This window comes from Homarus americanus, unplaced genomic scaffold (genome assembly GCF_018991925.1).
Source record: "Homarus americanus isolate GMGI-L3 unplaced genomic scaffold, GMGI_Hamer_2.0 scaffold48840, whole genome shotgun sequence".
Lineage (NCBI taxonomy): Eukaryota > Metazoa > Arthropoda > Malacostraca > Decapoda > Nephropidae > Homarus > Homarus americanus.
The window spans coordinates 70,389-83,130 of NW_024721847.1; the positions used below are offsets into that span (position 1 = coordinate 70,389).

The following is a 12,742-nucleotide window of genomic DNA, read 5'->3' on the forward strand; positions in this document are numbered from 1 at the left end:
ACTCCTGACCTGAGTTGTACACTTAACCCTCTTAGCCTCGGAGCCTGAGAGACATACCGGCATGAAAACATACGCTCAGCCTTGGAGGTTTTTGCCAAAAAATCTTTTATTTTTTTAGGGCTCATTGTACTGGTATGGGATTGTTTTATTAATTGTAATGGAGTCTCTTATAGCGTAAAATTGTCTGAAACTATAAAAAATTTAAAATTCTTGAAATTTAAGCCACTTTTTTCAAGTACAATTTGAAAAAGTAGGAAAATGTTTAGTAACATCTCGATTTGCATTCACATTTTCTTTGTATTAAGGTGTTAATTGATATGGACTATATACCAAAATGAAGAATAAAGCGTGTAGAATATTGTGGCATAAGGAAATATAATATAACACAAAACTCTTGGAATAATTAAAGGGCCAAGCAGCACACCCTCCTCTCGCTCTAATGGCCAGAGCGACACTGGCTTCATGCCGTGCTGCCATGCACACCAAGACCATCTCGGGGAAGGTAATAAGGCCCCCAGAAAGAAAATGACTCTGTCAAATGGTGTCCAAAGTTCAATCAGTTTCACTGAATAGTGTTGAGTTATTTGAAAATATAGACGTGAGGCCGAGTGTAAGTTTTTTCGCCTTTTATGTTTGACTCCACAATGGCGTCATGCGAGGCTGAGAGGGTTAAGTGGCTGATAGGAATCAATTTGAAAGCCACTCAGTGTGAGCAGTAGTAACAGCACCCAACACAGCTCCTCTGTTGGATGTTTTCATCTGTGTGGTGATAAGGAGGTCATTATTTTACACATTTACCCCAAAAATGTAACTTAATGTTTTAGTTATTATGGAAGAGGTTCTTTTGTACTGTATTTGTAAAGTTTTTGTAATCCATGTTCAGGTCGAAGTGACACAAGAGTTTATAGTGGAGGAAGAAGCAGACACAGTGGCCCAAGACCCTGTAGTAAAAGAAGAGAAAGAGTTAGAGTTTATTGATGTGGACAAAGTTAGGATTGAAGATGAACATGTTGCACCAGAAGTAGATGGACTGTCTTGTGTCACGACCCCTGTCACTTCTTCCAGTTCACAGCCAGATCACCCATCTTCTAGGAAAGCCACTAAAACTAAGTAAGTAAAAGAAATAATTTATATATTTTTTTTATCTTAAACGACAATCATCATTAGTAGAAAGAAGGTAGCTATAGGGGCAGCAGCCATCAGTTGTTTTTTGCACACATGAGAGGAGGGGAATACTTAGCTACCATTGGGTCCCATGCAAGTAGGTTTGATATAGGGGGTGACGGCAATGAGGCACACTGAGTGAAGCCCTCGCGAGTGAGTGGCCGCCATATTGGTCTGGTTACAGTCGGGTCATCGTGGAGAGAGGGGGAGTGCATGCCCTCACCTAGCAATGTAATTACAGGGTTAGAGGACAAATATAACCTCAGTCACCCATCACCTGAATGAGGTCAGTTGTGGGGAGGTTAGTTAGAGCAGAGGCAGTGAGAAGGATTGTCAGTGCTTCTCACAATGCCTCATCACTGTGCTGCTTTTGGCTCTAGTGAAGAAGATAACAAAATATCAGATAAAGGAATCACGCAGCAGTACATGCCGCGTGCCAACAAAAGTTTTACGCGTGCCATAGGTTCACCACCCCTGGACTTGGGACTGTTCCATTACGACGTTGGCCAACCGCTTCACTGCTCATTGTTTCGAGTCTTCGTCTACTTCGAATGTTTTATTACCTATTATTCAGAATGAGTTTGCGTTGGATACATAGAGGAATATATACACACACACACACACACACACACACACACAGTCATGCACGGCTTTACGTCTGTCCGAACAACGTCCGATCTCATATACGTCCGTGGCCCATAAATATAATAAGAAAATAATGGGGATAAAAAAACCCCGTTCAGACAATGGGATGTTAAGGACGTAAGTGGCCTTAGAGCGGGCGCGCTCACGAATGCATCACGTGTTCTTAAACAAAATAGATTGTGCTGCCAGGCGTATGATGATACAGTACAGTCGACCCTCGTTAATTCGGACCCCTTTAATTCGGACAAAATCTGAACGAACTTTTTTTTTTTTTTTAAGATTTGTAGGATTATTACCTATGCGGACCTTAAGCTAAAATGCTGGTCCACCCACTGCTGGGATAAAACACCAGCATCTTTTTGGTCAAATGTAACATCACCACTAGTGTGGGGGAGGGATGCAACTTTTAGCTTCAGACATGAAAAATATTTACCATTTACTGCCAGTAAACAATGGAAACGTAAAATTTGTACCAGTTAGTAATGAAAAGTTGTGCAGTTCCTTCAGCAAATGAAGCTCACCAACTTACAATAGGCTAAATTACCTTACAACGTGTTTTCAGTAGTCTATGTTGAAGTTCTTAGCACAGGCTAACTTATCATATCATATACGGTATTACAGTTCTCATTGATCTACAAAAAATACCGGTAATAAAAACCTTTTTGATATTTCACACTTAATATAATACCCGGTAATCTACTTCAACCTCCTATTGTTTACAACGACACATGACGCACCACCAGCTGTTGAGTATCAGCTACACGGTACACGTGTTTTTCGAATCGCTTTCAGTTAAAAAACTGTTACATCACATGTATAATTTACCTTAACTGCGCCTGAATGAATATATTCTCGGAAATAAATAGTAGTTTTGCTGAAACGTGATGTATTTTAATGTAAAATAGGATAAAATACATGATGAAAAAAGACTTTACCTAACCTTCTGATGTTCTAGAGAAGTTACTCGTTTTTTTTAATAGTTTTTGGTTAAAATACTGTTATATTACAATGGTATTCTATTCATACTGTGCTTGATATAATGCATTCACGGAAATGTAATATTTTTGCTGAAATGACGTAGGTATTAGTGGAAAGTGGGATAAAATCGTGACGAAAACAATGACTTTCGCTTTCTTTCCTTCAAAAGATGTTACCATAATCGCTTTTCGATTGGTTTTCAGTTAAAAAACTGTTGTATTACAATAATATTCTATCCTAATTGACTTGAATAAATACTACGATACCATATTTCTGAATATTTTCATTAAAATTCATCCAAATCGTTTTCCTTGTCATCGTCTGCAGCACCAAACAGCTTCTCCCAGTCCTCTCCTTGAACAGGGCTAGAGGGTACGTGTTTTTCGAATCGTTTTCAGTTAAAAAACTGTTACATCACACGTATATTTTACCTAAACTGCGCCTGAATGAATATATTCTTGGAAATAAATAGTAGTTTTGCTGAAACGTGATGTATTTCAATGTAAAATAGGATAAAATACATGATGAAAACAAAAGACTTTACTTAAGCTTCCGATGTTCTTGAGATGTTATTCGTTTATTTAGTAGTTTTTGGTTAAAATACTGTTATATGACAATGGTATTCTATTCATACTGTGCTTGATATAATACATTCACGGAAATGTAATATTTTTGCTGAAATTACGTACGTATTACAGTGGAAAGTGGGATAAAATCGTGACGAAAACAATGACTTTGAAATATAATGCAATATTAACCCCTAAATCAGTTAATTCAGACAATCGGCTAAAACGGACACCCTTCCCCCCCCTATTAGTCCGAATTAACAAGGGTCGACTGTAACTATACAGTCGGCCCTTAACATTCGCGGGGGTTAGGTAACAGAGATACCCGTGAATGTTAAAAATCCGTGTACTATTGCTGCCGCCCCCCCCTAAAAAATCCCTGGCCCCCCATGTCCTTATTTACCGTATATACCTGTGTGTAGTTCGAGTTTTTAAGACCAAATTATTTGGCAAAAATTGGGGGTCGACCTCTAAACGGGTAATAGTTTCGTTAGGTTGAAAAATATTTACCAGTAACTACCAGTAAACAATGGAAACGATGCACCAACACACCACCAGCTGTGAGTGTCGGTACAGTTGCCAGGGCAGATCTCTTGCGAGCCCAAAGTAGCCAAATCCATGGTATGGTAGCACAGGACGATGTAAAACAAAGTATTCATTTATTAAAGTTAATTTATAGATACTGGACATAAATTTTTCTTCATTACATTTGAAACATCAATATTTGTTAATTAAATTTGAAACGAGAAAACTACGATACTGGATTTTCATTAAAATATTACATCACAAGTATATTTTACCTTAACTGTGACTGAATGAATATAGGTATTCTCGGAAATAAATATGGAAATATAATATTTTTGCTGGAATGACGTACATATTATAGTGGGAGGTGGGATAAAATCATGACGAAAGACTTTCGCTTTCTTTCGTTGTTCAAAATATTTTACCGTAATCGCTTTTCGAATGGTTTTCAGTTAAAAAACTGTTGTACTCGTACTGTATTACAATAACATTTTATCCTATCATTAGCCTTATAATCCCACAACTGAAAACCATTCGAAAAGCGATTACGGTAACATCTTTTGAACGAAAGAAAGAGAAAGTCATTGCTTTCGTCACTTTCCACTGTAATACGTACATCATTTCAGCAAAAATATTACATTTCCATGTTCTCAGAAATAAATGGTAGTTTTGTTGAAACGTAATGTACAGTATTTAACATTAAAATGCAAAAATAGCTATAAAAACAATTAATACACCCGTAATGTACTGGCTGGCATCTCCACTCGTCCCTGCTCCCGCCAGTCACCTCCTCCCCGCTCTATCCCTCCGCCTCCTCCACATCGTCACTACTGTTGCATTACAATAATATTCTATCCTAATCGACTTGAATAAATACTACGATACCATATTTATGAATATTTTCATTAAAATCCATCCAAATCATTTTCCTTGTCATCGTCTGCAGCACCAAACAGCTTCTCCCAGTCCTCTCCTTGAACAGGGCTAGAGGGTACGTGTTTTTCGAATCGTTTTCAGTTAAAAAACTGTTACATCACACGTATATTTTACCTAAACTGCGCCTGAATGAATATATTCTCAGAAATAAATAGTAGTTTTGCTGAAACGTGATGTATTTCAATGTAAAATAGGATAAAATACATGACGAAAACAAAAGACTTCACCTAACCTTCCGATGTTCAAGAGATGTTACTCGTTTTTTTAATAGTTTTCGGTTAAAATACTGTTATATTACAATGATATTATAGTCCTACTGTGCTTGTTATACTACATTCACAGAAATGAAATATTTTTGCTTAAATGACGTAAGTATTACAGTGGAATGTGGGACAAAATCGTGACGAAAACAATGACTTTTGCTTTCTTTCGTTCAAAAGATGTTACCGTAATCGATTTTCGAATGGTTTTCAGTTAAAAAACTGTTGCATCACAAGTGAATTAGGATAGAATATTATTGTAATACAACAGTTTTTTAACTGAAAACCATTCGAAAAGCAATTCCGGTAACATGTTTTGAGCGAAAGAAAGCGAGTCATTGCTTTCGTCACTTTCCACTGTAATACGTACGTCATTTCAGCAAAATATTACATTTCCATATTCTCAGAAATAAATAGTACTTTTGCTGAAACGTGATGTATTTCAATGTAAATTAGGATAAAATACATGACGAAAACAAGAGACTTTACCTAACCTTCCGATGTTCAAGATATGTTACTCGTTTTTTTTGTAGTTTTCGGTTAAAATACTCTTATATTAGTGATATTCTATTCATACTGTGCTTGATATAATACATTCACGGAAATGTAATATTTTTGCAACTACAATGTTGATGTCAACACAAGTGTGGTTACAGCGAGACTGACTGAGTGAGGGAGAGCTATGCGTGTGTGTGTGTGAGGTTGCGGGAGCGGGCGGTGTCCTGTGTTCGGTGCCGCGCGCAAGTTGAATGTACTTCAATTACTTCAATGTACAGAATATTCCTCTGGCGGGGCAATCCGCGTATTTGCGAATCCGTGAATGCTAAACCCGCGTATGTGAAGGGCCGACTGTATATCCATAATATGTTTTGATAGATACAGTGGCCCCTCGGTTAACGAACATATTTCGTTCCAGAAGGTCGTTCGTTACCATATATTTTGGCCTACAAGGCGACAGGGTGTATAAGACGACCCGAAAATTTTCCATTTAAAAAGTAGGTTTTGAGCTCTATTCACTGTTTAAGACGGTACCCCAAATGTGACACTTACCATTGGGAGCTTACTGACCAGTGCTGTTTACACATCCTTGGTTTTTTTAAATAAGGCCAATTCACTTTAAGTAATGGCATCAAATGTTACTGGTTGGTGTAGTGTAAACACTAGTGACGTCACTTAAGCGTTTGTTATTTAACTGGATCTAATGTCGGTGTGAGTAAAAATTTTCCATTTACTTGAAATAGATTTACCGATTTATTTGTTCATTTATTTTTTTATTTATAATATACTGTAATATATTAAACACATTGCAAGTATTTTCTTTACTTTATAAACTTGTTTCACAAAAAAGGGAGGCTACCATTATACCTGGTAGGTGAAGTTGACCTGACATTTATGGTGATCATTAAGGACCAAACTCCGAATCCGATGACTTGCCTTCGTGTTCTTCATTCTCATCCTAAATTTCCCACTGTCGGTAGTTTCAATAATTAACGCAGTCATTTACTGAATATTCTTTGTAAAAAATAAATTTTAAATGAATTATTTATAGGAGATAAGTATTATGATCAGTAAATATACAGATATGCATTACTGACCACCTCGGACACAAAGACGGGCTAAAAATAGCCACAGCGGTCACAGTCACTTTCCCTTTCTTGTCTCGGCACTGGCAAATGGCGGGGGCAGTGCGTGATGATAGTTGTGTTTATTACCGGGATATGTTGTTATTTTACGGTATGTTAGACAGGTTTATAGTACATTTTTATTATTTTAATATACAGGTTGACCAGCAAAAATCCGCCAATCGATAAACTGGAACCTTCAGTTTTCCGGCATGGATTTCGGAGCGCATTTTCAAATTTCCTGCCTTGGCTGCTGTATAGCCCCATCATGGATTCAGCAAAGAAAAGCGGTGGCGTAAAACGTAAACATCGTGCGTTGTCGATCGCAGAGAAAGTGGAAGTGCTTAAAAAACTTGATAGCGGCGTGTCTGTGCGAACCATTTGTGAAACATACAGCATCGGCTCTTCAACAGTGTATGATATTAAAAAACAGAAAGAAAAACTGCTCAAGTTCTTTTCTGACAGTGGATCAAAAAGGAAAATGTTTGTAAGGAAGTCAATGTCGGAGGGAAAAAGTGCGGAACTAGACCAAGTTCTCATAACCTGGTTTAATCTTCGTGTAAGTGAAGGTGTGGAAATTTCTGGTAATTTATTAAAGGAACAAGCCAAAGTGTTTCATGAAGAGCTGGGATTGCAACACAAGTGTGACTATACAGAAGGTTGGCTGCAACGTTTCAAGTCGCGACATGGCTTACATTTTCGTGCAGTATGTGGTGAAAAACATTCAGCAGAGAAGGATGCAGCTAGTGTCTATGTGGATGAATTTGCAAAGTTTGTTAGTGATGAACATTTAAGTCCTGAACAAGTGTACAATGCTGACGAGACTGCCTTATTTTGGAGATGTACGCCAAAAAGAACTCTGACAACTGAGGATGCAGAATCGCCATCGGGGTTTAAAGCTTCTAAGGATCGCATCACGGTAATGTGCTGCTCTAATGCTGCGGGTACCCATAGGTGTAAGTTGCTTGTTATCGGAAAAAGTTTACATCCGAGGGTCTTTAAGGGTATGATACGGTTTCCTGTCCAATACCGTGCCAACAAGAAGGGGTGGGTTACCACTGATATTACATTGGATTGGTTTCATAAATGTTTTGTTCCTGAGGCCAGGGCTCACTGTAACTCAGTTGGACTAGACCCTAAATGCAAGATACTTCTTATTTTAGACAATTGTTCGGCACATCCAAAAGCCGATCTTCTAGTGAAAGATAATGTTTTTGTTGCCTACCTCCCACCCAACTGCACATCACTAATTCAACCACAGGACAATGGTATCATACGTTCTATGAAGTGTAAGTATCGATCCCTGTTAATGAGGCGCCTAGTGAGTTCAGTTAATTCAGGCACCCCAGTACAGAAATTCATCAAAGAGTTCAACATTAAGGATGCAGTGTACTGTGTTGCCAATGCTTGGAAGTCTATTAAAACATCAACACTGAAAAATGGATGGCATAAATTGTGGCCAAGTTTAATGTTTACTTCTCATTCTAACGAAGACACAGAAAATGATTTTGCAGGGTTTAGGGTTTCCAAAGAAAAGCAACTTATACATGAACTTCTTGCTTATGTTAAAGATGTAACTAATCCTGATGCCAAGGAGCTTTCATCAAGGATAAATGAAGATGTTTTAACAGAATGGTTGGATGTTGATGATAATGTGCCTACAGTTCATCATTACACTGATTCTGAAATTGTAGATATGGTTAAAAGTCCGGAGAGAAATGCCTGTACAGGTAGTGATGAAGATGAAAGCAGTGAAGAAAATGAGGAAGATGTGAGAGACAGAATCTCTATTGACAGGTTAATTACGTTGACAACTGAACTGCTGGCTGGACTAGAGCAACGAAGTTTTGTAAGTGAACAAGAAATCATGAATGTTTTCTTGCTCCAAGATAAACTTATTAAAGAAAGACCCAAGTATATGAAGCAACAGACATTGCCCGATATATTCAAGAAAATAGTTAGGAAGCAGGAAGAAGCAACAGCAGTGTCCACACTTGATAATCCACTGCCATCAACTTCAAGACAAGTTGAAGCTGTTCCTGTTGCCGAGGATGTTGTCACTGTCAGTGATAAAGATGATAATCCTGACAGCCCATCTGCTGTTTAGCCTGATAAACATTAAAATTTCATTTGATTTTCATTTAGTGTTTAATTTTTTTTTTTAAAGGACTGTACAGGTAGTAATTTTCTGTTAAATATACTGTATACAGCACATATAATAAAATTTAATTTGCTTTTCATTTAGTGTTTAATTTTCTTTGTTTAAAGGACTGTACAGGTAGTCATTTTCTGTTAAATATACTGTATACAGCACATATAATAAAATTTAATTTGCTTTTCATTTAGTGTTTAATTTTCTTTGTTTAAAGGACTGTACAGGTAGTCATTTTCTGTTAAACTTATACAGCAAATATAACCATCAGTTTTCCGGCATTTTCGAAAATCCGGCACTCCTCAGGTCCCGAGGTTGCCAGATTTTTGATAGTCAACCTGTACCGGTAATCTTAATTTTAATCCAGCTTTCCAAACGTAAGTTTCAGTATAAAATAATTAGTGGTAGAACCTTGTGAGTGGTTTATGATGTACTCAATCACCACTCTTGACACGCTAAACCACAATATTTAAGAGGTAAGAATTTTATACCTGGTGCTTAAGACGACCCCATATTTTGGGCTGATTTTTTGAAGGTTCAAATTCCGTCTTATAGGCTGAGATATACGGTAACCGAAAATTTCGTTAACCGAAGCCATTGTTTCAATGGGATATTGGGTAATTGGTTCCAGCTCACAGAAAAGTATATACTGTACAAAGTAAAGCCAAAAATGCATAATGTCAGAAACACTCCTAAAATTCCCCTAAATTGCCCTTAAATCACTATATATATCGTACATATACACTAGAACTCGTAAATCACTACTGTAATGTGATACAGGTGATTAATTTTATCTCTTGTGCAAAATATATGACGTTTATATTCAAATTATTCGCTGTCTTGTAAGGATTTCAGCAAAGCAAATTATATTCTCCTAACTTTAGTCTGAGGTATTATATATTATTAAACCTGTAAGCCTAGTGCTTTTCCCCAAACGTCTCAGGAAGGTGGGGGGTGGGGAGGGAAGGGTGACAGTGACATGTTTGACAGTTGGCGCCTGTGGTGTGAAGTATTTAATTGTTAATTTATGTCTTTTAGATTGAGTTTTTGTTTTTTGCTTATAAAATTTAATAGAAGTGACCGGGGTGAATTTAATTTGCATTGCTGGAATTCTTATAAGAAAGTGATTAATTTGAATGTAAACATAGAAGAGATCACTGAATTGGCTGTGTACCTCCTCAGCTTATCAGTTGATGTTCAAAACAAAATGTGATTTCCGTAAGGATTTCGTAAATAAAATTTTTTCGTTAACCGAATTGAAGATTCTTATGGAAGGTAATTCGTTAACTGAGGGACCACTGAACAATATAAGAAATGCCTTTGTTACTGGTTTATGTTTTTTTGGCTATTGTAGTGTACAGTACAGTACAGTGGGGTATGCTATAACGAACGGATCCTACTACGAATATTCCTATAACGAACGGTTTTACCTATAAAATTGATAATGCTATAACGAACAAAACTCCTACAACAAACATTATAATTTTTTTTTTTTTTTTACTAATTTATTGTTTCTGTATTACAAGTATTAATGATATTCTTTATTTCAAGGGTTTAGATGCATATTTATGCACTTTTTACAATTTTTACAATTTAATATTATATTTTTCAGTGTTAAGTGGTTGTATTTGGGGGCCTGGAACGGATTAATCCTATACCGAACGAATGCTATAACGAACAAGGTTCTAGAACCAATTAGATTCATTATAGCATACCCCACTGTACTTCTAATTTGATTTCCTTACTTACGAAATACAAGTTTACAAACTGTATAACAGTGTATGCTTGGTTTTGCCTCGTCGGCAGTGCCGCAGCATCATCAGCATCCAGTCTGGGTCCCAAATGCAGCGCAACCAGCCCTAGTGGTAGCAGCAGCAAGAAACAACGCAAGAGCATTGATTTGGAGGAGAAGTTGAAAATAATAAGACAGCGTGATGGCGGCAAATCTGTGAATGCTATCGCACGTGATTTCGGCATGTCGCACTCTACGATCACGACGATAATGAAAAAGAGAGAGAAGATTCTTGAAGCGGTAAAAGGATCGGCTTCAATGAAGGCAACAAGATTAACCAAGTTTCGAGAGGGGCCGATATCAAATATGGAAAAGATGCTGGTGACCTGGATTGAAGACCAGACTCAAAAGCGAGTCCCACTCGGCACACTAACCATCACGGCCAAAGCAAAAAGTTTGTTCGAGATGTTGAAGCAACAAGCGGGAGCCGACTACGACAAAGAGTTTTCCGCAAGCTCTGGCTGGTTCAAGCGCTTTAAACATCGCTATGGGCTTCATAACTTGAAAGTCAGCGGCGAGTCGGCGAGTGCGGATTCTACAGCGGCAGCAGAATTCATCAATACCTTGGACAAGCTTATCGTCAAGGGAGGATATTTGCCCCAGCAAATAATTAATATGGACGAAACCTCCTTGTTTTGGAAGAGGATGCCCGAAAGGTCATTCATACACAAGGAGGCCAAGTCGATGCCAGGCTTTAAGGCATTCAAGGATCGAGTGACTGTGATGTTGGGCGGGAGTGTTACTGGATTCAAGTTGAAACCTTTTGTGGTGTGGCATAGCGAGAACCCCAAGGCTTTTAAAAATATCAACAAACATACGTTGCCAGTGTATTATAGAGCCAACCAAAAGTCATGGATGACGCAAGCATTGTTCCAGGATGCCCTTCTCAACTGCTATGCTGGTGACCTCGAAAAATACTGCATAGAAGAAGGGATAGAGTTCAAAATTTTGTTGATTTTGGACAATGCTCTAGGTCACCCCCCCTTCATTGGTGACCTTCACCCCAACATCAAAGTGGTTTTCCTGCCGCCGAATACCACCTCTTTGATTCAGCCTATGGATCAAGGGGCTATTGCAGCTTTCAAGTCCTACTATCTCAGGAGGACCTTTGCAATGGCTATTTCTGCAACGGAGGATGACGAGAAGACACTGAAGGAGTTTTGGAAAGAATATAACATGTACCACTGCATCAAGAACATTGCTTGGGCCTGGGATGATGTCACAAAGCATTGTATGAACGGAGTGTGGAAAAAAGTCCTGAAGAGATATGTGAACCATTTCAGGGGTTTTGAAACGGTCACAGAACTTGAGAAAATTATGACCAATCTTGTGAAGATGGCAAACAAGCTGAACCTCGGCGTGGACGACGACGATATAGAAGAACTGCTAGAGGTTGTTCCTGAAGAACTAACCAACGAAGAGTTGTTAGAGTTACAGCAACATTGGATAGCTGAAGAAGAGGCAAGGGAAAAGGAAAGTGAGGAGGAGGAGGTGGTGGTGGAGGAGAAGAAGTTCACTGTAAAGGGGTTATCTAAATTCTTCGCCGACCTTAACACTCTGCTGAAAAGTGCCGAAGAGATGGACCCCAACACTGAACGCTTCTCACTCATAGAGAGGAATGCACATGCGGTGTTTGCCGCATATCGTCAAATCTACGAGGAGAAGAAACCGCTGACAAAACAAACAACCCTTGACATTTTCATCAAAAAAACCAACTCCACCCCACGACAAACCTTAGCCAGGCCCTTCACACGCAACAGATGAGTCGTAGACCCTCAGCAATTTGGCAACATGAAAACTTCCTCCACCACTCACTGTCTTGTCAGCTTTCTCGATTACATATACCATCATCTCGAGAAACGAAAAACGTCTGTAGCTGTCGCCTTCATTGATTTCACTAAAGCATTCGACCTAGTCGACCACAATATAATCATCAACAAAGCTATTGACCTCGGGCTTCGGAGAAGTCTTAAACCATGGCTTACAGGCTTCCTCAGTGACCGACTCCAAGCTGTACGCTTCCGAGGGGCTGTCTCCACCTTTCAGTCACTCACCTGTGGCGTCCCCCAAGGCACCAAGATGGGACCACTCTGCTTCCTTAT

The 12,742-nt window shown here is 38.5% G+C and overlaps 1 protein-coding gene across 6 annotated transcripts in view; it reads left to right on the top strand.

The window, feature by feature from the left end:
- LOC121861869 (tigger transposable element-derived protein 1-like) overlaps positions 1-12,474 on the top strand; it is a 65,607-nt gene extending 53,133 nt beyond the window's left edge. For all 6 annotated transcript variants that reach the window (XM_042359768.1, XM_042359770.1, XM_042359769.1 and 3 more), the window contains 2 exons: positions 884-1,110; positions 10,655-12,474. In XM_042359768.1, the coding sequence (XP_042215702.1) occupies positions 884-1,110; positions 10,655-12,404 (1,977 nt within the window). In that variant the 3' untranslated portion in view covers positions 12,405-12,474. The remainder of the gene's footprint in view (positions 1-883; positions 1,111-10,654) is intronic.
- The last annotated feature ends 268 nt before the right edge of the window (positions 12,475-12,742 follow it).